The sequence below is a fragment of the Typopeltis vanoorti genome, chromosome 2 (genome assembly GCF_054136105.1).
Source record: "Typopeltis vanoorti isolate ZY-2024b chromosome 2, IOZ_Tvanoo_1.0, whole genome shotgun sequence".
In the NCBI taxonomy this organism is placed as follows: domain Eukaryota; kingdom Metazoa; phylum Arthropoda; class Arachnida; order Uropygi; family Thelyphonidae; genus Typopeltis; species Typopeltis vanoorti.
Window position 1 is genome coordinate 87,009,845 of NC_143550.1, and position 26,660 is coordinate 87,036,504.

At 34.0% G+C, this 26,660-nt stretch overlaps 1 protein-coding gene across 4 annotated transcripts in view; it reads left to right on the top strand.

Annotated features, from left to right (window-relative positions):
* LOC150109227 (haloacid dehalogenase-like hydrolase domain-containing 5) overlaps positions 1-26,660 on the top strand; it is a 52,394-nt gene that overhangs the window by 16,550 nt on the left and 9,184 nt on the right. For all 4 annotated transcript variants that reach the window (XM_090406412.1, XM_090406428.1, XM_090406435.1 and 1 more), the window contains exons 4-8: positions 376-466; positions 757-793; positions 3,360-3,534; positions 10,967-11,012; positions 23,909-24,051. In XM_090406412.1, the coding sequence (XP_090262538.1) occupies positions 376-466; positions 757-793; positions 3,360-3,534; positions 10,967-11,012; positions 23,909-24,051 (492 nt within the window). The remainder of the gene's footprint in view (positions 1-375; positions 467-756; positions 794-3,359; positions 3,535-10,966; positions 11,013-23,908; positions 24,052-26,660) is intronic.

The window sequence follows — 26,660 nt, forward strand, 5'->3', positions numbered from 1 at the left end:
TTGGTTGGAAAGACCTGGGTTAAAGTTCTTCCTGTCTAGGATACAAAGAATCTATATTATAAGAGCTTTTCAATTGAAAGTGAGTTTGTCTCATATGAAGGTAGGGTTTCCTCCTTTTCAAAAATTGTGTTTTTTTTATCCTGTCAAAGGGAAACTGTCCCCCCACACAATTAACAGGTGTAATACTCAGTTCCCATTGCCTCATGTGTTTATAAATTCTTCTTCAAATCACATGCTTTTTCAGCCAAGCAGTTCTGCTACCTTCACTTAAACTTTCTAATATTATATTGAAAGGATGTTATAATTATGAAGGTTGAAAATTTGAGTTATTATTATGACTAACATTTTCATATTTATTTTTACATTTGATTTCAGTCTTGGCTTCACTAAAGTAACAACGGTGGATCAATTTAGGCATTGTTTTCCTCTATTAGATGCAGTTGACCAAAAAAGAAGAACCAATGTGGTGAGTTTTAATTTTTAAAAAAATTTTTTTTTATGAATTATTCCTAAAAAGTATGTTCAATACTTTTTCAAGATACTTAGTGTTAAGAATATGGCAATATGTCTAACTTGATTAGTCACTACATTTAGTTTTTGTGGGACAGTTTTCAATGCAAAGAATGCAAATTTTTAAATTAAAAAATAATAATAAAAATTAAATACGGTAATATTTTATTTTTATAAAAAATTTCTCAGTGTTGAAATTGATAAAATGTATAATAAAATTCATAATTTTGCATTCATTTATTGCAGCCATGTGCATTTGAAGAATATTTCCCAAGAATAGAAGGTATGTGTTCTATTCTTTATAATTTAACCATCCTGATTATCTTATTTTATATAATAAACGTAGACTAATATTTAGATTTTTGAATGCATCAAGAAATCATGATTATTACTCTATCAGATAATATTAATCAGTAATCATTATAATTCCCAGTTGTTCCCACATGTCATACTGACCAAGAGGATAGCATATTTGCTTTCCAACCAAAGAATGGGTTCAAATCCTACTTGGACATGAATGTTTGTGAATATCTCAAGGGGGTAAATAATTTCACCTAGAACCAAGTTTCTAGATTTTCCCCACACACGGTGCTAACTTAGCCCACACATGGTGCTAATATCAGTGTACTAATGTTTACAACCGTTCATTGGCAGGATTAACAAAAAACATGTACTGTCATTACCAGCCACAAAAGGTTGTTAACCTGTAGCACATGCAGCACTGTAAGTGAGTTAAGGGTTTCATAATCTTGGAACCCTGCTCAAAAGATCAAATAGAACTTTTCAAGTCACTTTAGCACTCTAGAAAATGAGGTGGTAGACTTGCACCAACTAACAAAAATTGTCTACCACTAAAAGGCATTCACAAACATCCATGTCTTAGTGGGATTTGTGGCCATAGTTTTTTGGTTGCAGAGGCAAGATTCTTGTTTTCTTTTTGGCATATATTATCAACAAGCATAACATGCTGTTATTATAATTACAGCTATTATAGCCTATTTTTGTTTAGGAGTGTCCCTTATTTTAAATACATTGGCTATTATTACTCAAAAAAAAGGGGGGGGGGTATATATATTTTAGGGCATTATGGGTGAGTATAGAAGGCAATTATAGCAGAATAAAAGAGGTGGAAAAATTTTGAAAAAAACCTGTTTTGATTCCAGGATGTCTTCCAATTTCATGATCCTGCTGAAGGTTGTTTATAAAGAAGGGGGGAAGGAAGGAAGAAGGGAGCGTGGGGGTGTGTTTTGACATGGGAAAATAAATTTGGAAACCCAGGTTATATATTAATAATATATATATAAATATATATATATTATTGTGTTTAGATGCGCATTTTGTGGGGGGGGGGAAGGAGAGAAGGGGAAGGGTTTACTTATGTGGAAACTGGGGCAGGGGAGGGGGTTAACAGGGTGCAGACTGTTTCGGTCGACTGACCATCATTGGAACTTTTTCGGAATGAGTGTAGGGCTATGTCAAGACTGCAAGTTGATTCTGCCAAATAAGGGCATTTGTTGTCGCTAAATGGCTGGAGGCATGACTTAATTTGTAAGTTCTGGATCATCCAACATTCGGAAATTAGGTAGGGGCGGTGAATGTTGACTGAATTTTCATCGCATTTTATGGCGATAGTTTTGGATATTCTAAGCATTGTTTCATTGTCTTGTTTATCTATGATTATGGCCTTGTCGATTTGGGGGATATGTTTCAGTTCAAGGGCATGAGCTGCAATTTCTGTCTTTCCTGTACTCTGTGTTTTATTTTTCTTTTTTATGTTGCGATGTTTTTTTTGTGTTCAGATATTCCGGAATGGGAATATTGTAATATTCCCATTCCAGAACATTAAGTGGAACATTATAATAATAGTGTTTAAGAGGAGTAGCATGGGAATTTTCCCAGAAACTATACCTAATAACATGCTGTATTTTGAAGAAAATAAAAAATATAAATAAAAACTTTTACAAAGACAAATTGATCGTCTGTCACTGTGCAGACTATTATTTCTGCAAATTCATGAGTTCTATTTTATAGAAATGAACTTTTTTTGACAATAAAATTTCAACATTGTATTATTTTATATACTGGTAAACTAATTCCAATTTCCATTAATCTGAATCAAAAACAGTGTAAAAAAAATCAAGAAAAAATTAGGTCAGATGAGTTGAAAACTGGTTATGATAAAAAAAAAATCAAAAATAGCTTTGTTTGACATCCATGAAAATTAATAAAATATCAATTATTGTTTGCCTAATTAAGTTTGTCTCTAAAGCTATAACAGTTATGAAGTTCTCTCCCCCCTCCCCCTTACATGCACAGAAAGGGGATTTCCCTTAGAATTTGATACATGAATACTGAATGTATGCCCAGTGCTAATACCACTGATTAAAAAATTTTTTTTTTGCAGAAGCTATGTTTAGAACTGTATATGTGCTTTTAATTACATTGTTATCAAATCGTCAATCATCTTCCCATCAGGGCACAACCGAATTTCAGGGGAGAAAAAAAAAATTTTTGCAATTCACAGAATGCTAAATATGTGGAGACTAAAGAGGGTGAGGAAAACAACATCAAAGAATCAGTGTTATTTTTAAGAAATTCCAGTTTTGAATTTTATCCCAGCTCTAAGCAGAACTTACACAGTGATTTTTGTGTCTGTCATTTTGTGATGAAGCTCAGATTGCAACAGACTCAACACATTCACTTTTTACAAGATATTACTCTCTCAATAACATGTGCTGCAAATCTGAAAGAAAGGGTTATTCATCCTTTGTTTCAAAATAGATACATTTAGCTATTCAAAATGATTATAAAACATACATGATATCAAAACTATTTTTTTTTTTACACAGCTGTTATACTATTTGGTGAACCCATAAGGTGGGAAACTAGTCTTCAGTTAATAATTGATGCCTTAGTAACAAATGGTCAGCCTCATAAACCTTTGTCTACTATTCCTTATCCTCACATACCTGTATTAGCCTGCAATATGGACCTTCAGTGGATGGCTGAAGCACGTCTTCCAAGGTAAGTAGAAACCATGAACTGTATGCTAACATTTTCATATGAAGTTGTTCTTTTCATATTAAAACAAGCTTCTGAAATTAAGCAAATTCACTTTCAATAATTTAAAAAAAAAAAAAAAAACTTTGAATGATCTTAATATGGATAACACTTTATAACCAAACTACTAAAGAACAAATGACAGCAACACTTTTGTTCGCTTCAGTAATGGTTTTTAAGAGTGCTCTAACCACTCAACTGGTTATTATGAATGAAATATGACAGTCATCTTAAACTTCCATCCATGTTATTTCAATGAAATCTCAATGATCTTTCAATTTTAGTCATATGTTTTGCATCCATGCTGTGCATGACAGATTTTCTATTATGGCCAATATGGTGGCTAAAGCCTAGTAATAGGTGATCTGTCATAGCCAAGTAATAACTTGGTCTCATAAAAACCTAATCATTGTTATGATAGGGTAAGGAAATCTGTCTGCCTAATCTATTGCCTGTCAGTTGCATATACTCTTTATCCTTTTACTGGAGAGGAAGAAGCTACTGCTTTCACATGGGACGAGATAACTGAGCAGTTTTTATAATCATTCTTTGCAATTCAAATGGGATTTGAACTCATATCTCTGTAAACTAAAGGATTCCATCACTACGAACTGTATACCCAAAGGGTCAAATCATCAGAGAAATTCCATACTAAAATGGATTCTTTTTTAGTAAGGGGAATGGCAAGCATCTAATAAATAGGATGGTAATATCATTCAAGAATGGATTTATAAATGCCATTCTTTGCTTTTATAAAGTGCCTCATGTTCAGGATAGAATTCAAACCCAGATCTTTCTAACTAGAGGACATCACTGACACAGAAACAAAGGCTCTCAGATCACAGTTTATTTATCTGACAACCTTTACTTCTAGAAGAATAATATGTCCATATTACAAGGCATAGATCATTTGGACTTGGTTTCAGGAGTGTGATAGTAACTACATGCTTCCTTGGCCTGTTCCACAGGATCTCACTGGAGTCTATCATTTGTAGCATCTTTAGGAGCAGATGGAACAAAAAATTCATAATAGTATGGTTACTCACACTTTAATCCAGAGTAACTGCAGTTTGCAGTCAAGTCTGTATGGATAAACAACCATGTAGAATACTTTTGGTGCCTGCATTTTGTCCTGATGAACTGAAACTGCTCTGATATTCACCCAATAAACTCCACTTAGTTTATCCAATATACTATAATATATATATATGTATGTTTTATGCTATTGTATAATACTGTATTATATAACAGCATACATATATTATGTTATATATGTATATTGATAGTTTTCTGTCATTAATATTATTTTTGATCACTATCATTTATTTTGATATACTCTCAAATAGTGTACAGGATACTGCATTAGTCTATAACAATTAAGATTCCATTATTACTGTTTATTAGATACTCTTGCCAGGTGTATTTAATTAACCAGTCAATAATATATAAAATTTAAATCCCCTAAAGCCTTTTATTCTCAAAGAGAGCAGGCAGACTACTTAGCCCTAACTGACATTTTGGAAAGTAAAGGACAAGTAGTTTCTGCCTTTGGCCATCAAGATACCCCTGAACCCATAGCTATCAATGAATTTAGAGCATAAAAGGAGAGAATAGCAGAAATTGTCACCATCGTGTGATCCTAACAGGCATATACATGGATTCCACAGAACTGTCATAAACTTTAAAGGCATGGTCTATATGCCAAAGCTAATGAAAAGGTCCCAATAAACACGGGTCCAAAAATCTTGCATTTTTGAGACACCACCCTTTGTAGTGGCAGTATAAAAACTACCAACCTGCAATTCAGTTAGAAGGCAAAATGTTAAGAAATAAGCATAACTCCTTAGGTAACTAGCAAAAGAAACGGTAGGATGAAAATATCTGACAGGTGTTTAAAATGACTACTGTGCCACCTGTGCAGCCATTGAGATGTCTCACTGTTGACAGCCCCTCACTCACTGACTTGAAGTTTAGTAACAGTATCTCATGGCAGCAGCACAGTTTATCTACATTCTCTACTGAAGGGTAGAGTACACTAATGATTTCAAATGACTCTAAAAGTAAATATCCTCAGGATTTAGGTTAGATGATTAAAGAGGCCACTTAATTCATCTACCTCATCCAATCCATCTTTCATGAAGATACTCTCAGCTTCATCTATGAAGTGCACCAGAGCTCTGTCATGTCATGACCTGTATGTTTCTCTTTGATACCAGGGAAACATCATGAAGCAATCATAGACGATATTTTCTACCAAGTTTTGCATGCATTCACAGTACAAAGATCCTCTGAGCCTTTGACTAAACATACAGCTCTATTAATCTGGCTTCAAAGATACCTGCCCATATATTCATGGAAAATTTCTGCTGATGATGTTATCAGAATAACTTCATATGGATTTTGATTGGCCAACATATAATTGTTATGATAATTGAATATTTTTTAGATATCCATTTTAAGTGAAAAGCAAAAAGCACACGAGAGAGAGAGAGAGAGATTATTGGTCCCAAATACACTGTAGAAACTACTGACAAACTAATTAATGATGACTGTCAGGTAAAGGTGCTTGAACCAACTCAACATGTTACTGGCAAAGACAGTCATCATGCAGGGCCCTAATACAACTGCTTGGGAGATGCTCTCTTCCACTGCAATTTTCCATGTGTTAATGCATAGATGTCACTAGATATAGATGTTTTCTCTCTGTGTCCACACTGTGACAGTTCTTCATCCCTCCTTCTTTTTGTGGTGCAGAAACTGTGCCACATTCATAAAAGTGGTGATGAAAACAAGTGAAACATCCAAGAACATGAATGTTCACTAGTCATGCATTCAATGACTAGGACATTTCTCTTGATAAATGCAACATCCTTCATGTGCATTTCTGTTGGCATGTCCATAACAGTGCATATTAGCCAATTCAGTAAACACACTCACTGACAATGCTGACTACTTGCATGTCGCTCCATTGGAACTGCTTCATTAGTTTTGAAGTGTTGACTTCATCTTTAAAGTTTGACAGAGGTGTGAAACCATTGCCCAGTATTATCTGAAACAGTGTGAGTTCTATGCTTGATTTTATTCATTTGCATAGATGAAATGAAAACCTTACTTGCCTCTGTGTGAGACAGCTTGGGAACTAGCTGTAAAAAGGTCTAGAAAAAGTTCCGCTAGTTGATGACTAGCATCACGTCTATAGCGAGCTTTCTTCTGGTGGTCTAGAGTTATGGAAGCAGGTGCCATTTCCAAGGGTATATATTTTAATTATGCTAGTGATGATCACTCCTTTGCATAGCTCCTTTAATTATATCATGGTGTCATGAGTGAAAGAATTTTTCAATGTGAAAAATTTTTATGACTTTTTTGAAGTTGAATTAACTGAATGGTCTCATACAGATTTCACATGTTTTTTTCTTTCTGGAGACTTTTCATCTTGCAAGTCAGAAAATCATCCAGAGAATAAACACAATTGACAAACATATAACACTATGTAGAAAGAATTATTATCCATATTGTCATGATAGACAACCATCATAGACAACCAACAACCAAAGCTATCATATATGATGATAGCTTTCTATTAATAATTATCCTCCAAACCAGCAGCATCTCCTGATATGTATAGGATGCTATTATACTCCAAACAATGATTTTATTATATTTATTTATAATATCTACAGTTGGATGTTTCATGTTGTCTAAGTCTATACTAACTGCATCAATGCATTTTAATTTTGAACTTTGTGTTTGCTTTTTTTTTCTTTACTGTCCATTTTACTTCAAATCTTTCATCTTCTATTCTCTTTAAATGATTATGTCCCCTTCCTCAGATTAGTCTTACACATTCTAAATTATTAATCATGTTATGTTCACTTTTGAAATATTTATTTTTAATATTTTGCTATTCATACCATTTGTTCACTTCCCTAATTTTCCTACTGTAAAATAAGACACTTGAACAGATGAAGAATGTGTTCTACATTCTTCATCTGTCCAAGTGTCTTATTTTTAATTCAACTCTCATGCATTAAAATTTATTACTTTTTTCTTGTCAGTCCTGACATCTGTTCCTCTTCTCTCTCTCTACCAGTACTTTTTTTTTTTAAAAAAAATAAGCAAACCGATGTATTAGCATAATATTTCATTACTTTTTACTGTAGAGTTGTCAGATTTGGTTAATAATATCTGATTTTTACTGAAGAAAAGGTGTCAGTCTGTAGACTATAATAATTTTATAAATGTCAATAAGCATTACATCTCGCTTGATTATAAAAGAATTTTGTCATGTATTGTGTTCCTTTTCTGTTTTGATAAAATTATATTTATACTTATAAGTTTGTGAAGTTTATGCTGTATTTTAACTTCCTGTGATTACTAACTGAAAAAAAAAAAAAAAGGTGGGAATATCATGTATCATCATCATCATTTCCGAAAAATACCCTCAAAAGATGTATAGAACCAGTGATTTTCTTTCAAATTAATCTGTAATTTTTCAAGTCTTCAGTACTGTCAGTCAATTAGGCATCAATCTCCCTAAATCTTCATCTTCATCTTCAATTTTTTTTCTTTATCTGTCCATGACTTATTTTTCACGGTATTAACAACACCACAAACACTTTTATCAACAAAGATGTTTTATTAATGCTTATATTTCATTGCAATTATATTGTTTCACTCACTCACTGTCGCGTTTACAAGTGTGTTGTGCTCTGATGATGCTGAGTTGAAAATCAGCAAAATATAAGCATTAATAAAGCATCTTTGTTGATAAAAGTGTTTGTGGTGTTGTTAATACCGTGAAAAACAAGTCATGAATAACCGTCAACACCTAAGCTTATCTGTTATCTTTATCTGTCATCAAACATATGTTTTTCAATTTTTTTCTCTTAGATTTTGTTTAACCCTGCAGAGGTTGCTGTCAAAAAAATTGCAGCGTGTATCTGAGAGAGATATTCATTATTAGTCTGTGCTAAAATGCGATAAAACTTAAAAAAAAAAAAACACTGCAAATATAATACATAATGATTTATTTATTTTCAGTTACAATCTAGAAATTATTGAACAAAGAAACAAAGAAAAATACAACAAGTAAACCAATACTATACTGACATCAGAGTTTGCGGTATCTCTCAGATACAATTTACTATTAATTATCACTTTTGCATTCGACTCTATCATTCTCATCATCGGACTTGAATAACAAAATCACTGAATCTCTTCAACATCTGGTGGATTACCAATCGATATATTTTTCCAGCCATTTTCAAAGTAAATAATAAAAAAAAATTTAAAAAAAAAACCACTAAACCAATACTATGCTGACATCTGAGGTCACGGTATCTCTCAGATACAATTTACTATGAAATATCACACACCTTTACATAACACGTATTAAACCAAAACTGACCACATAAACAGTGTGGAATATCACTCGTAATATATGCATGCGCAGCTACTCGTGACCTCCAAGCTATACACTAGATATGTGTAAGAATATTTATATTAAACAATTTGTTTGTATCTGTCAGATCAGCCGTGACCTCTGCAGGATTAAGTGAATGTATATAATCTTAGATTAGTACCTTAGATCTATGCATGCTTTCTCATATGCAAATACTTCTTTGCTTTCCAATTTTTTTTTATTTTGTGACTCCCACCTACAAAAGTTGTAAAACCTATAATACATTAGTACTATGGATGTGCTAAGTTTTTTTTTTTTTTTTTTTTTTTTTCTATTCTTTTTTTATTTAGCATTTTACATAATCCAGAAACCATGCTCTAGAGACCAAACATGGAATTTTGATCAAGAGTCACTCGGGCCTCCAGTTAGCAGGACAATAGTATCATATCAGACAATGAAATTCATCTCCTGCCATCACAAAGGTTCATGCCCATGGTGTTATTTGAACTATAGCTTGTTGGTTAGAGAGCAAATTTTGCCAACAGGCCATCAATTAAGTCACAAGTCTCTGGGCTCTAGTTTTTCATTTAAGTTTTATTTCTACCCCAACTTTCAGATTCTTAAGTTAAAATTGGATTACACATCATGTATGCTGCTGTTGTTTTGGTCTCCAACAAGAACCATCTTTTCCTTTTTCTTTATATCAACACACACTCTCTCTAATAACTCTTATCACTAATCTTTAATTTCTCTGATCACTGTTGTCCAAATATAAATCTTATATGGTTATTATTTAGAAGCACCTCACCTTTGTTTATCCTCATCTCAGTAAGTCTAGTCATGTTGATGTGATATTTCCTTAATTGCTCTGAAAACTCAGAGGCTTTTCCATTACTTTTCATTGATGACTTTTCACTTTCTCTGGTTTCCTGGTAAAACAGCAAATGCCATGTTCAGCTGAAGAGTGCTCCAGTTACAATACAGTTTATAGGTTTCACAGAATACAATTTGGTTGGCCCAAATCCCAAATTCCTAGTCTCTTTTTGTTTGTTTACTATCTAGGTAGATATCTACTAACTCTAATGGCATCAGGACTAGATTTTTCACTTGGAGAGTAGTGAATGAGTGGAATAGGTTGCCAGAGTCTGTTGTGAGTGCTTAGTCAGAATGTGTTCAAAGAGAAGTATGAAAGGCATTGTCTGATCTCTCATGATGAGTTTTCTGACTCCATGGAGATTTCTGTGCAGTAATAATAATGAGGAATACCATGTGAATGTGAGGATGAGGTTTGGACATTGGATCAGAAATCCTGATCACTTGTCTACATTCCTTACAGGCTATATAAAAATTATCTCCCAGTTATCTAGCTTTGACCATTAAGCAATCCTACACATCTCATCATATAATTCTTTAATGGAAACAAAACCAGATCACTCAATTCTGGATCCAGGGATACATATAAATTTCGGCACTTTATTTCTGTTTAAAACTGTTCTTATGTTTAAAATAATATAGTTCTTAGCACTTATGATCTCCACCCTTATTACAGAGTTTAGACTTCTCAGTTCTTTGTTACTGAAGGAGGAGAGTGGGGTGAAATTTTGCAGTTTTATGTATATATCTTTGGCATATTTCTTAGGCAGATTACCAGCATTTATCAGTTCTCACAAACACTCAAATTTGCTTAGATATTTTATTGCTGCATAATACAGTTATGTCTGTTCTGCACTGAAATACTCATGTGCAGTACAGAAATGTCTGAGAATATCTGTATTATAAATATATCATATATTTCGAATGCTTTTGACAGAAAACATAATTTAGGAAATAGTTTATCTATTAGAATAAATATGAGGAAATTAGACTTATGAGACCACAGAATTACAGTTAAGTGCAGAAAAATTGTTTGGTAGAAGCAGTGAAATTTCTTATTTTATAAATAATTATAACTAAATTTATTATAGAATTTTTTTATCTCAATCTTATTTATTACAGATTTGGGCACGGAGCATTCCTTTTATGTTTAGAAAACTTATATAAAGTAAGTTCATGTTATCTGTTGTGATGTAAATTACAGATAACTCTCACTATATTGAACTCAAAGGAACCAATGAAGTAGTTTGCTATAGTGGATGATTTTCTATAGTAAACTTCTTTTAGAATCACCTTGATATGCTATTGCTTGGAACCTACTGTAATTCCAATAGTTTTTTATTAGAATGAGTGAGTGAGTTCACTACAGTGGTGTTTGCTATAGTGAGAGTTAATTGTATAAGTTATTCTTAAGATATTGTTATGATTATTTGTGGTATTTAAACATATTATTATAGTAGCAGTACATTAGTTAGTAATGCAGGTTATCCTATTAAAAAGAAAAAGTTATTAGATTAGATTTTAATTCTGAAAGGGCAAAACATTAGGAATTTAGCCTTAATATTAAGTACAATTGAAATGATTATTTCATTGGATGAGTGAGTGGTCTTGCAAACAATGATGAACATTTAGTGATAAGCTCTTTGTAATTCTAAATAATTAACTTATTTAAAATGTAAAAAATAAATAATAATGCTTAATAAGTAAAACAAAACAAAATAACCTACTCCTTATTTATTTGAATCACTGTGTGGAATATTTGAATTTAAATAACGAATGCCAGTCATTATTAAAATTATAGCAATATACATTTTTATAATTAAAAATCTAAAATTCATGATTATATTGCTCGCAGTGATTTGTGCTTCAGTTGTTTTAATGCATCTCTAAGAATGAAAACTTATCCCTCTCCATTATGTTCTGTTTCTAAACAAGAAGACAAATCTAATATTCACTAATTACGATATCACTCTTATATCAACACTTTTATAATAAAAATTCCTTAGCAACCAATATTTATTTCCTCTGAAATATGTTAGCTTTTGGAATATAATTAAAAGCAAAACAACATCAACAACAACAAAAAATTAAAATTATGTTTTGAAGTTTTCCAACTGTAAACTTTAAACTTCAATCAACTTTGGACAAGCTGTTGGGATTCAGATTGAAAGAGATGAAAACTTGAAACTTCATTATAATTTATTATAATGAAGAGAAATGTTTTTCTAAGACATATATATTTTTTTATTAAAAAATTAGTAGTGTTTGTTAATGATTTGATTTAGATATTGAAATAAAAATTGTGAATGAATAATTTTCCTTATAAAAATAAAAACATTTAAAAAAACACTTTAAAACTTTGAATCCCATCTTCCAGATTGCAATATCTCATTTTTCTACTTTCAAATATTATGCCTGGGACCTAGGCTATTGGAATAAAAGAAAGACGATTCTTCAATTATACATAAGTAGTCCATTACTCTTCTAAGAGATAATAAATATATACCACAGAAAATTCAAGGATTATAATAAAGCATAATGATGTGAAACAGTTTCTGGATTAATTAGTGGTATGATGTGTTCCCATCTAATCCTCCCCCTCCACACACACACCTCCTCTCTCCTTTCGAGCGATCATAAAGGCCATTGAAAAAAACCTTAGAAATGGAGGGAGAATACACTGTTAAAGGAAGGAATCCAAGATGATAAAGATGACATAAAATTGAAGGTAAAGATATCCTAGATGTTTGATGTAATGATTTTGAAAGATTATTAAATGAAACAAGAAATAACAGAATGGTGGTAGAAAATATTCCAGAGGAGTGCAGTCAGAAGTACATAACAATACTTGAGGTATAAAAGGCCATCGGAAGCATGAAATGTGGAAAGGCTGTTGGCAAAGATGATATTTGACCACAGCTTGCTCAAATATGGAGGTATACAAATTTTACAGTGGCTGTATTGCATAATTCAAGATATGGTCAGAAGTCGAATTCCAGATAATAGTACTTCAACTTTCATTGCACCAATCTATAAAAGATGAAATAAAACTACATGTGAGAATTACAGAAGAATATCTTTACTAATTATTCCAGATAAGATTTATGCAAGCATATTTGAGAATAGGCTAAGAAAAATTAGGAAAGAGAAATTTGGAGAAGAACAAACTGGTTTCCTCTCCAAGTTATTAGGATCAGCTTTTCACTTTAAGACAAGAAATTATGGCAATATTATGGCTTTTATGGCAGCAATTATGGCTAAATTGAATAGCTGTTGTAATAGATATGGTATGAAGGTCAGCAATAAAAAGACAAAGACAATGAAAATAGGCAGAATCATTGAAAATGTCAACTGTGTTGTGAATGGAGAACCTGTGGAACAAGTAAAACATTTCAGCTACTTAGGCACAATTTTTACTGAAGATGGTAAACTAAATATAGAAATAGACAACAGAATCAGCAAAGCTGGTATCGTGGGAAGTCAATTGAATAAATTCATATGGAATAAGAAAGAAATTAGTCGGAACACTAAATTAGCTGAATACAAGACTGTGTTCAAACCAATTTTAACTTATGGATCTGAGAGCTGGGTCAGAAGTAAAACACTTGACCAAAGACTAGAGACCGCAGATATGAGAGTTCTGAGAAAGATTAGAGGCGTGAACAGATGGCATCAATGGCAATATCATATTAAAAATGAGGATATTAGGAAAGAACTTGACATTGTCAGCATCCAGGAATGCGTTAGCAGAACTAATCTCAGATGGTATGGTCACTTAAATAGAATGGGAGAGGAAAGATTAGCAAAACAAGTGTTCTCTGCCAGGTTGGCAGGAAAACGACCCAGAGGAAGACCAAGATATAGGTGGATTGATACGGTACAAAGTGCCTTAGACGATAGAAATATAAGATCTGATAATGTTGGAGTCTTGACAAGTAACAGACTGATTTGGAGGAAAATTGTAGATAGGAAGTTAGTAATGATGTAATTTTTTCATGTAGTACTGTCATATCCTGTACACCCCTTGAGGGTACATGGCAGGAATTTGATGATGATGATGATGATTATGGCAGTATAATAAAGATCTGTATTTAAGTTTCGTAGTTTGGAAAAGGTATATAACAGGATGCCAAGCTATTCAAAACACTACAATTATATGGTGTAAACAGGACACATTATATTGAGCAATGCATAGCCTCTATTTCAGTTGTAAGTCATCAATCAGAATTTAGAGGTGCAGCGAAATGGTTTGATGCAAAATCAGGTGGAAGTTGCACATTCTTTACACTGTTATTCATTATTTATATAAATCATATTATGAAAAGTTGAATTAAACCTGTTATCAAAATTGTATATGTTAATCTCAGTTCTGCAGTTTATGCAGATGATGTTATACTCTTAAATAAACCCAAGACAAGTCTGCAGGATTCCTTAATGAAATTGACTAACTGATGTAATAAATGTTGCAAGAAAATCAGCAGTAAAATGACATAACAAGAACACTACAAACTTCAGCTACATCCTACAAAACCTGTAGCACATATCGGCCATTTAATCACAAATTATAGTGAAGACGACAAATTAAATACAGAAATGGATAACTGAATAAGCAGCACTGGTGAGGTGAAGATTCAAATGAATAAATAATCAAAACTAAACCTATACAAGACGGTGTCCAAATCAGTTTTAACTTATGGATCTGAGAACTGGGTTAGAAATGAAATAATACCATCTATTCACTTCCCTAATTTTTCTCAGAACTCTGTCCTAAAAAAAATTATGCCAGTTAACAGATAGTATTAGTGGCAGAATCATATTAAATATAGAAATTACAAGGTCAAGTTCCTAGAGAAAAATTAGGGGAGTGAATAGATGTTCTGGGAAAAATTAGGGAAGTGAATATTATTATTAAGAGAGACCACCAGGGAGTCGAGGACTTATCGAGGAAGGCTATCATACTTATTCATGAGATCATCACACTCAAAATCCAGTGGCAATCCATTTCAATTATGCACTGCCATATGAGAGAAAATCTAGCCCTCACCCACTTCTTAGTGGCATTCATTCTTATCCTGTATGACCCTTTCAGAAGAAGTTTGTAAGTCTCAATCATATTACCCCTCTTTGTCCTGTTTGCTAGTGTCTGCAGTCTACAAATTCTCCATCTGTCTTCATAATCAGTATTCCACAATCCTGATATCATTTTTAACATTCCGTTGCACTGTCTCTCTACTGTATCAGAATCACAACGGAAACCAGGAGACCAGAACTGTGCACAATAGTCCAGACGAGATCTTATCAAGGCCCTGTAAAGAGGCAAAATGACATTCTTATCTTTACATATGAAAGTTCATTTCGGCATTGCAATTATCTTTTGAATTGTATTTGCAATCTTTGCTACATGGCCCCCCTGAACTTCAACTTTCTATGTACTAAAACTCCATGATCCCTACCCTGATCAGTTTCTTCTAGCATAATCCCACCAACATAATATGATTGGATGTCTAATCACACCAAAATACACTACTTTGCATTTACTGACACTTATTTTCCCATGCCCACAATTTCAGCCTATTCAAATCATTCTGTAAGTATTGCATATCAGCAGCATTCCTGATTACCCTATCTATCTTTGCATCATCAGCAAATATCTGTATGTCACCTGTCAAATCCTTCCCAATATCATTAACATATAGATTGAATAACAGTGGACCAAGGAGTGATTATTGGTACACTACTAATCACCTTAAATCTTACAGACTTATATCCCTCTAATACCACTTTTTGATCTGTCAGTCAGCCATTCTCTTATCCACGCTAATATTTTATGGTCCAAACCCATATTCTCCAATTTATGCAACAGTTTTCCATGCTGTGTAAAATGAATGTAAAATGAATATTATAGAATGTGAGCAAGTTGTAAAACATGACTGTAGCATGTTTTATTCATTGCAAAGTAGAAATTCACTGTCAACCCATTTCTGAAAGTGAGCCCTAGCCAATTTTTCCAAAATCTTCACCACCACTCTTGAGATATTGATTGGTTGATAGCTGGATACATTGGTCTTTGCACCACCCTTGTGCAATTGGATTACCATACATTCTTACCATTCCTGCAGAATCTTCCCTGTTCTGAGACTCATAATAAACAACCTGTCAAAGGAATAGCCAATTCATCTGAATGCTCTTTTAGCACCCATGCTGATATCCTATCAGTCCCTATTGCTGAATTCTTATTCAGTTTGTGCTACAGCTCTAGTACCTTCTTTTAACACACCCAAGTTTCTTCAAGGCCTTGTAAAGAGGCAGAATTTCACCCTTATCCTTTCATGTGAAAAATGTGAATAGATAGTATTAGTAGAAGAATCATATTAAATATAGAAATTACAAGATCAAGTCACCTTGTTAGCATTCAAGTATGTGTAAGCAAAGCTAATCTCATGTAGCATGAGATTAGCTTTGCTTGGTTATTAAAAAAACAGAATGAGAGAGAAGAAAGATTAGCAAAGCAGGTTTCTAGAATTTCCATTCCATATGTATTGGAATGTCAGAAAGAATTGTCTGACTTCTCTACCAAATTAACCTACAAGTTTCTTTTCATCCTTTTCAGAAATTAAATTCCTTACTAGACTTTCTGAAAGATAAATGTCCTCCACTTTCTCATCCTTGAGGTTACAGAATCTCGTGCTCATACAGCCCTTTTGTTATTATGAACAGATGGATTGTTCAGCTGTGATTAATTTAAATGAATCTCAAAATGAATGATATTTTACTTCATGAATCTGATTAAGTCTGGTATTGCCATCCATGCCTTATCTACTAGGCATAGAATTCATTGGAATAAAACCTAGAGTCTTGCACAAAAGTAATTTTTTTACTTGAAAGACTGTATAAACAGTTGCGAAACCCACATTCATGGAGCTGGCCACAACAAGAACAATTGTCTTAAACTTTCCCAATTTTGAGAGGTCATCCTAATTAACACTTCTTATTCCTGCGTATAATGAATTAGTAATTATTATTGAAAATTTATTTTTTTGAATTCTAATACTTACAGATGGAGTTGTATATGACTGACACAAGAAATATGTGATCTATTCTTGTCTTCTCATATATGTATAACATTTTGTTATATAAAATATATAGTGATACAAACAAGTGAATGGTTAAAATGGTTTCCACTCTCTGATTTGATAAAATAATAATAATAATAATAATATTTTATTAAAATAAAAATTAACAGTTGGTTACTGTAACTAAATCTAACTATACTAAATATTAATTCATTAGCAACAAATAAAAAAGTATTTATTGTTGCTTTTGACCTCATCTCTTACCAGTTTTAGCATTAATTTCATTTTTGTCTAATTATTATTATTATTATTATCCCAAGACCTCTTGAAGTCAAAGACTCATCTGAGAAGTCCTTTTATCACACACACACACACACACACAGCTCATCATACCTTGCCTTGAACACATTCAAACTCTTTGCAGACACCACACTCTCAAGGAATTCCAATCATTTACAACTCTGCATGAGAAAAACCTGCCTCTCACTCCCATACTCACAATTTCTTTATATAGTTTTCACGGATGACCTCTGGTGCTCCCCCGCTCTCCCACTATTTTCTGTATAACTTCTCCAGCATTGATCCTATAACAACCCCTTACCAACTTGTAGGTCTCTATCATATCTCCCCTCTTCTTCCTGTCCACCAGACTTTAAATTGCATCTTCTCAATCTTTCCTCATACTCGACATTCCAGAGGACAGAAACTACCTTAGTCAGTGACTTTTGGACCCTTTCCAACATCTCTTCATCCTTCTGAAAACCAGGTGACCAAATCTGGCCACAATAATCCATGTGTGGCCTAATCAAAGCCTTATACAAAGGAATAAGAATCTCCCTACTTCTACAAGTCAGTGTCCTCCGTATTCATTCCCAGAAGCCTTTGTGTTGTCTTCACAATTTTGGCTGTGTGTCCCCTAAATTTCAGATCCTTATCCACTATCACCCCCAGATCTCTTATTTCTTCCACCTCCAACAATATATCCTCACCAAGCATAAATTCTGCATCCCATCTTTGTTTTCCAAATTTTAAAACCTTACATTTTGCAACATTGAACTCACATCTCCATTTCTGTGCCCAATCACTCAATTTATTCAAGTCTTCTTGTAAAGCCATATCTTCACTACTCTTCATGGTTCGTCCCAACTTTGCATCACCTGCAAACAATATCTCCATCCAAATCTTCATCTATATTGTTAATATACAAGTTAAACAGTAATGTCCCCAAAACAGGCCCCCCGAGGTGCTCCACTAGTGACTTTCCTTTTCCTTGATATCGCTCCCCCATACACAACTTGTTTATACCTATCAGATAGCCAGTCTTCAATCCATTTCACTAATCTAATATCTAACCCCATCCACTCCAGTTTGACTATCAATTTATTATGAGCCACTCTATCAAAAGCCTTTGTGAAATCTAAGTATATATTACTGTGTATCCTTCTCCTGCCCTAGGAAACAGTCATGTAATAAGTAAATAGATTACTAAAACATGACCTCCCTTTAGCAAATCCATGCTGTCCATCAAAGATAATACCATTGTTGTCAACCCAACTCTGGATCCTAGTTCTCACAAGCTTCTCCAACAACTTAACCACAACACCTGACACATAGATAGGCCTATAATTTGATGCTTGAGTTCGATCACCTCCTTTATGAAGTGGCACAATCTTGCCCTCCTTCCACTCCTTAGGAACTCGACCGAGTGCAAGACTCGCATTAAACAAATATGTCAAGGCAGGTGTGAATTCCCTGGCACATTCCTTCAGAATACGTGGTGATATATTATCAAGTCCCACAGCCTTATTAACATCTAGTTTACTCAACTCCCATACACCTCTTGCTTACTTACAGTCAGTCTCTCCTCCCCATCATCTACTGCTCTCAATCTCTCCATGTAGTCACATTCACAAGATTGAAAGACCTTTATGAACTGCTCATTAAGTATCTCCACCACATATTCCACAACAGCTGTCTTTATACCATTTTCTCTTATCAATGTCATCCTTCCATAATCATTTTTTCTTTTGTTGGCAACATATTGAAAGAACTCCTTAGGATTCTTTTTGGCTTCATTAGCTAATTGCTGTTCATACCTCTCTTTAGCTACCCTCACCAACCAAGTCACTCTTCTTGCCTGGTCTTTGTAGACCTCATGGAATTGATTATTTCCACTTCTCTTATGCTGCCTCCACAATGCCCTCTTTCTCTGTATCGCATGCTTAATCTCTTTATTCATCCATCTTATACCTACCTTATTTAACCTTCTCACCCTTGGAATACATTTAGACATTGCATCTACTAGATAGTTTTTGAAAATCCCCCAAGGCTGCATTGATCTCTTTTCCACTTAACTCCTCACTCCATGTTACACCCATAAGCTGTCTCCTGAGCTCTTCATAATCACCCCCCCCTCCCTTGTAGTTCCATATATACCCTTTTCTCACAGAGGTCCTCACACTGCTGGCAACCACCCAGGTAATCACCTCATGGTCACTCTCACCAATTAGTGGATGATTTGACACCTCATTTATAATTACATCCTCTGATGAGATGACCAAATCCAAGACCCTCAATCCTCGCTTGCCCTTTGTTACATACTGTCTGAGGTAGTTATCCCTCAAAAACTCAAGAAACTAGTTTTCTTTACTTCCAGTTGCTATCTCAACATTCCAGTCTATATTGCCATAATTAAAATCGCCCATAATGATCACCCTTTTCTTATATGCTTGGCTAATTTGATTATACATTTTCATTATCACCACCATCCACATTACATAGTCTATAACAACATCCAACTAAGTATTTGATTCCATTGACCTCTATATCACACCATACTGCCTCAAAACCACTGGCACTATTTCCCTCTTGCATCTTCTTTACTTTGTATGAACATAACTCTTTCTCTATCATCAATAGAACTCCCCCTCTCTTTTTTCTATTGAAGAAATTCTATGAGGAAAACTATTAGAATGATAACTAATTCACATACTGAAATATAGATTTCAACTTGTAAAATTTTGAAAAGTTTGCATCATTTTATAGGCCCAAAAGAGTCATGAATATATGAGAAAAAAAAAAGTTTCTAGTGGGTAATGCATCTTTTCACATTTTGCAACATTCATGTTTCATCTGACAAAACCAGTATCTTAAAAAAAAAAAAAAAGTGTTCATATGATGCAGATTCATTTAGTTTGAAGCTGATAATTCATATTCCCTTCAGTGAAGTTTGAATGAATGAAATTTTTAGAGGTTGCATTTTTTTTTTTTTTTTTTTTTTTTTTTTTTTTTTTGGGGTGCTTAAGGGTCAAAGCTGTATAACTGAGAGGAGACCTCCACATAGCCTTTAAAGGAATGCGGAGAACCGACCAGGACTTCTGACCTAATTTCCAATCCTCACCTTCTCGTGGTGCACCCTGTTGGGTATCTACTTGGATACTGAACGGACGAGGATGGGCTGGAAATTTGGGATTTAGCCGACCAAATTGTATTCTTATTGGTTAAACCAAAATATAGAATGATGGTACAACATGACAAAATTTCATGCCGGCTGGGGCGTCGCCCGGTTAAACAAGGCCCCCGTTGTTTTCGCCAGGGAACCAGGGCGAACATCGAAAAGTCAGCTACTGGAACAAATCTGAAAATAAACCCCAACTCAACTTCACCAGAGTTAAAGATCGGTACTATCAACGTAAGATGCATGAATGGCAAAGAAATGGAGCTAGCTGAGGAATTAGATAAGTACCAGATCGACATAATAGGGGCGACTGAAACAAAAAAGACCAAAACTGGTGAGATCTTTCTGAGCAATAAATACAGAATGTTATATTCAGGCAATGACAATCAAGGAAAAGGAGTAGCCATAGTATTCAACACAAAATACGAGGCTAATCTTCTTGAATGGCAGTCAGTCTCAAGTAGAGTAATGTGGGCAAATATGAGAATGGGGAACTGGACAATGAGACTTATTTGTGCCTATGGTCCCACAGAAGGTTCTACTAAGGTAGAAGTGGAGGAATTTTTTGAGGCTTTAGAAAAAGCAACTGACACAATGAAAAAGGAAAAGTTGGTCCTTGTTGGGGACCTAATAGCAGAGTAGGAAATGATTGTGAGACATACAAAAATATTTTGGGAAAATTTGGAGAAAAGAGCAAAGCTAATAATAATGGCAAATATCTGTTGGATTTCTGCTCAGGACATGGACTGGTTATTACTAACACCATGTTCCAACATAAAAATGTGCACAAATTCACATGGAGAGAAGAGGCTAGGAATAAGAAAAGTCTCATTGACTATGTTATTGTTGATAGTGATGTTTTCTCCCTGGTGCAGGACACCAGAGTGTACAGAGGATTTGAAATTGGAAGTGATCACTATTTAGACTTGAGCAGGATAAAATTAAATTTCATATTGAAAAGAATAACAAGTAAGAAAGTTTTAAAGCGAATAAAAGTTGAGCAGCTCACAGATGTGAACTGTAGGCTAAAATACACAAAGATTATTGAAGAAAAAATGAAAGAATTTGAGAACAGGAATCAAACCTTGGAGATTCAGTGGCAAACTCTGAAGAAAACATTGATTGATTCTGCCAGAGAGGCATGTGGTGAGGTTATCTGTAAGGATAAAAAAATCAGAACTCCCTGGTGGACACAGGAAGTTAAAGAGGCAATGAAGGAAAAGAAGAAAGCATACCAAAAGTTCCTATCAAATAAGTCAGCTTGTGCTCTTACAGAATATAGAGACAAATACAAGAATGCTAAACACTGTGTAAAACTAGCTAAACAAAAGTCATGGGAGGACTTTGGCAAGAATATAGAAAATAAATATCAAGAAGGTGGCAAAATATTCTGGAGGTTGTTGAAGAAGCTTAAGAATGGAGGAAAGAGTGCTGTAAAAGGAATTAGAGATGATAAAGGTGACATGAAAATGGAAGAAAAAGATATCCTTGAAGTGTGGAGTAATTACTTTGAAAAACTGCTAAATGAAACAAGCAGTAATGACAGCACAGTGGTAAAAAACACTGACAAGGCATGCAGTCAGGAATACATATCCATACTAGAAGTAGAAAAAGCCATCAAAGGCTTGAAATGTGGAAAGGCAGCAGGAGTCGATGATATTCGACCAGAAATGCTGAAGTATGGTGGTATAAGAGTCTTACAGTGGCTGCACTGCATAGTTCAGAAAGCCTGGACAGAGGGACGAATTCCTGATGATTGGAGTAGAGCTCTCATAGTACCCATATATAAAAAGGGAAATAAAACTGCATGTGGGAATTACAGAGGTATTTCCCTACTGAGTGTTCCTGGCAAGATCTATGCAAGTATACTTGAGAAACGGTTGAGAAGAATTGTGGAAGAAAAGCTTGGTGAAGAACAAGCTGGATTCAGGCCAAATAGAGGCTGTCAGGATCAGATCTTCACTTTACGACAAATAGTAGATAAGCATGGGAATATAACAAAGATTTGTATTTAAGTTTTGTCGATCTGGAAAAGGCATATGACAAGGTGCCAAGAGAGAAGCTATTCAATACGCTTCAGTTATATAGTGTCAATGGGGCATTATATCAAGCAATACTTGGTCTTTATTTGAGTTGTAAGTCAGCAGTTAGAATTGAAGGAAGTACAGGAAGATGGTTTAATGTTAAATCTGGTGTGAGACAAGGATGTACATTATCCCCTCTGTTATTCATTATCTATATGGATCACATTATGAAGGAAAGTGGTATTAAACCTGATATCAAAATTGGAGATGTTAATGTCAGCTCTTTGCTTTATGCGGATGATGTTATACTTCTAAATAAATCCGATACATGTCTGCAAGATTCTCTGACTAAATTGAATAGCTGTTGTAATAGATATGGTATGAAGGTCAGCAATAAAAAGACAAAGACAATGAAAATAGGCAGAATCATTGAAAATGTCAACCGTGTTGTGAATGGAGAACCTGTGGAACAAGTAAAACATTTCAGCTATTTAGGCATGATTTTTACTGAAGATGGTAAGTTAAATATGGAAATAGACAGCAGAATCAGCAAAGCTGGTATGGTGGGAAGTCAATTGAATAAATTCATATGGAATAAAAGAGAAATCAGTCGGAACACTAAATTAGCTGTGTACAAGACAGTGTTCAAACCAGTTTTAACTTATGGATCTGAGAGCTGGGTCAGAAGTAAAACACTTGACCAAAGACTAGGGATCACAGATATGAGAGTTCTGAGAAAGATCATAGGTAGGCATGAACAGATGGCATCAATGGCAATATCATATTAAAAACGAGGATATTAGGAAAGAACTTGACATTGGCAGCATCCAGGAATGCGTTAGCAGAGCTAATCTTTGGTGGTATGGTCACTTAAACAGAATAGGCGAGGAAAGATTAGCAAAACAAGTGTTCTCTGCCAGGTTGGCAGCAAAACGACCCAGAGGAAGACCAAGATATAGGTGGATTGATACGGTACAAAATGCTTTAGACGATAGAAATATAAGATCTGATAATGTTGGAGTCTTGACAAGTAACAGACTGATTTGGAGGAAAATTGTAGATAGGAAATTAATAATGATGTGATTTTTTTCATGTAGTACTATCATATCCTGTACACCCCTTGAGGGTACATGGCAGGAATTTGATGATGATGATGATGATGATGCATATTTTTTTCATCAAGAACAAATAAATTGCATATTCATATACCATTTCTCTGTACTTGCTCAAAAAAGATGTTCTTCTGAAAACAAATGCAATTTTCATTTCCTTCTTTGGTTTTTAATTATTATTTTTGCAGAAAAAAATCAAAAGATTGAAATATAAAAATGCAAGTTTATCAGCTTGCAATTTAATCATAGAATATGCTTTTTTACAGATATGAATACAAATATTTCAGAAATATTCAAAATTGAATATTTTGGGCTGTAAGTAAAATTTTAACCTATAAGAATCAATCTGTGCATATATTAAAAAATATAGTAAAACTTGAACTCATATTTTCTTTCAGAAAATTACAGGCAAAGATGTGATATACACATCCCTAGTAGGCAAGCCAAGTGAAATTACCTATCATCATTCTGAATACTGTGTTCAACAACATGCACTAAAAATAGGCATTCAACATCCAATTAGGCATTTATATGCAATTGGGTAAGTGTTTGCAAAAATTAAAAAAAAAAAATTGAACTTTTATCCTTTAAATTGAATTTGAGATATTTCATTCTAATTCAGACTTTTTTAGTCTCCATGATTTCCATCTTAGCAGAGTGGGAGAGAATATTTAAAACTTTTATTGGGAGAAAGTGCAGAGAAAAAAAAAAGGTTATTTCTTTTTTCCATTCAGCATTTACAAGTTGATGTTTTCAGAACATCATCATAACATACTCCAAGTCTTAGACTATTCTATTTATTTAATTGTAGTCAGTGTGGAAATTTCCAACCTAACTTTATACATAACTCAGTGCTAACTCCTGTTTACTGTGCTTTGACACTTTAGTCAGTTTAAATTTAAACAAATGCATATAGTATGTTTTGTATTTTAGAGCAACTCTTATGATGTGTCAAATCAAAATATATGAGAGATGTTTATAGAGATTCTCCTGCTAGTAGGCGTCAGAAATAACACTTACTTCACTATCTGCAAAACTCTATGAGTGACCCTTAAAAAGAATTGTCTGCTTTTGCATTCTTTCTACTCCGAACACGAATACCAAGAGAGATTTAACCATAAAAAAAGTATCTCTTTAGAGAGCATTCTTCACCCATGCTCTTTAGAGCATTCATGCGTAAAATGATACAATGATTCAGCATGCTTTTTTTTTTCTTTCCCACTTATCTCCTGTATCTAGCTCAGGAGCAAATTCTTTAATACTTCATTCTCTCTCTAAATTTCTGATCTGGGATCTGATCTGATTCGGGGAGGGGAATTACCCCTTTGCAAAAAATATATCAAAAATGAAAAATATATTGTGGATTTTTAAATAACGAATATAAGACCTATGTGTACACATTTGTGAAGAACTTCTTTCCGATATAGTTGACTTCAGTATACGTTACATTTCCACATTGTTTGGTACACTTTACTTACACACATTGAGCAAAGATGTTAAGTACTTTTTCCACCATGACACAAAAGCATTTATTGAAGCATAAAGAAATGGTGTCATATATTTTACCTAGGAAATTATTATTTTATCATCATCATCGAATTCATGATATATACCCTCAATGGGTGTACAAGATATGATAGTACTACATGAAAAATTACATCATTACTAACTTCCTATGTACAATTTTCCTCCAGATCAGTCTGTTACCTGTAAAGTCTCCAACATTATCAGATCTTATATTTCTATTTTCTAAGGCACTTTTTACTGTATCAATCCACGTATATCTTGGTCTTCCTCTGTGTCTTTTCTCTGCCAACCTGGCAGAGAACACTTGTTTTGCTAATCTTTCCTCTCCCATTCTATTTAAGTGACCATACCACCTGAGATTAGCTCTGCTAATGCATTCCTGGATGCTGACAATGTCAAGTGCTTTCCTAATATCCTCGTTTTTAATATGATATTGCCATTGATGCCATCTGTTTGTGCCCCTAATCTTCCTCAGGACTCTCATATCTGCAGTCTCTAGTCTTTGGTCAAGTGTTTTACTTCTGACCCAGCTCTCAGATCCATAAGTTAAAATTGGCTTGAATACTGTCTTGTATACAGCTAATTTAGAGTTTTTGCTAATTTCTTTCTTATTCCATATAAATTTATTCAGTTGACTTCCCACCATTCCACCTTTGTTGATTCTGTTGTCTATTTCCACATTTAATTTACCATCTTCACTGAAAAATGTGGCCAAGTAGCTGAAATGTTTTACTTGTTCTATAGGTTCTCCATTCACAATGCAGTTGATATTTTCAATGTTTCTGCCTATTTTCATTGTCTTTGTTTGTAGTGCTGACCCTCATACCATATCTATTACAACAGTTATTCACTTTAGTCAGTGAATCTTGCAGACTTGTAGCATATTTATTTAGAAGTATAACATCATCTGCATAAAGCAAAGAGCTGATATTAACATCTTCAATTTTGATATCAGGTTTAATACCACTTTCCTTCATAACGTGATCCATACAGATAATGAATAACAGAGGGAATAATGTACATACTTGTCTGACACCAGATTTAACATTAAACCATCTTCCTGTACTACCTTCAATTCTAACTGCTGACTTACAACTCAAATAAAGACTAAGTATTGCTTGATATTAATGCCTCCATTGACACCATGTAACTGTAGCATTTCGAATAGCTGCTCTCTTGGCACCCTGTCATATGCCTTTTCCAGATCTACAAAACTTAAATACAGATCTTTGTTATATTCCCATGATTTCTCAACTCGTAAAGTGAAAATCTGATCCTGACAGCCTCTGTTTGGCCTAAATCCAGCTTGTTCTTCACCAAGCTTTTCTTCCACAATCCTTCTCAACCATTTCTCAAGTATACTTACATGTATCTTACCAGGAACACTCACTAGAGAAATACCTCCTGTAATTCTCACATTCAGTTTTATTTCCCTTTTTATATATGGGTATTATGCGTGCTCTACTCTAATCAAATCTGGAATTCGACCCTCTCTCAGGCCTTCTGAACTATGCAGTGCAGTCACTGTAAGACTTTTATACCTACATACTTGAGCATTTCTGGTCAAATATCATCTACTCCTGCTGCCTTTCCACATTTCAGGCTTTTGATGGCTTTTTCTAC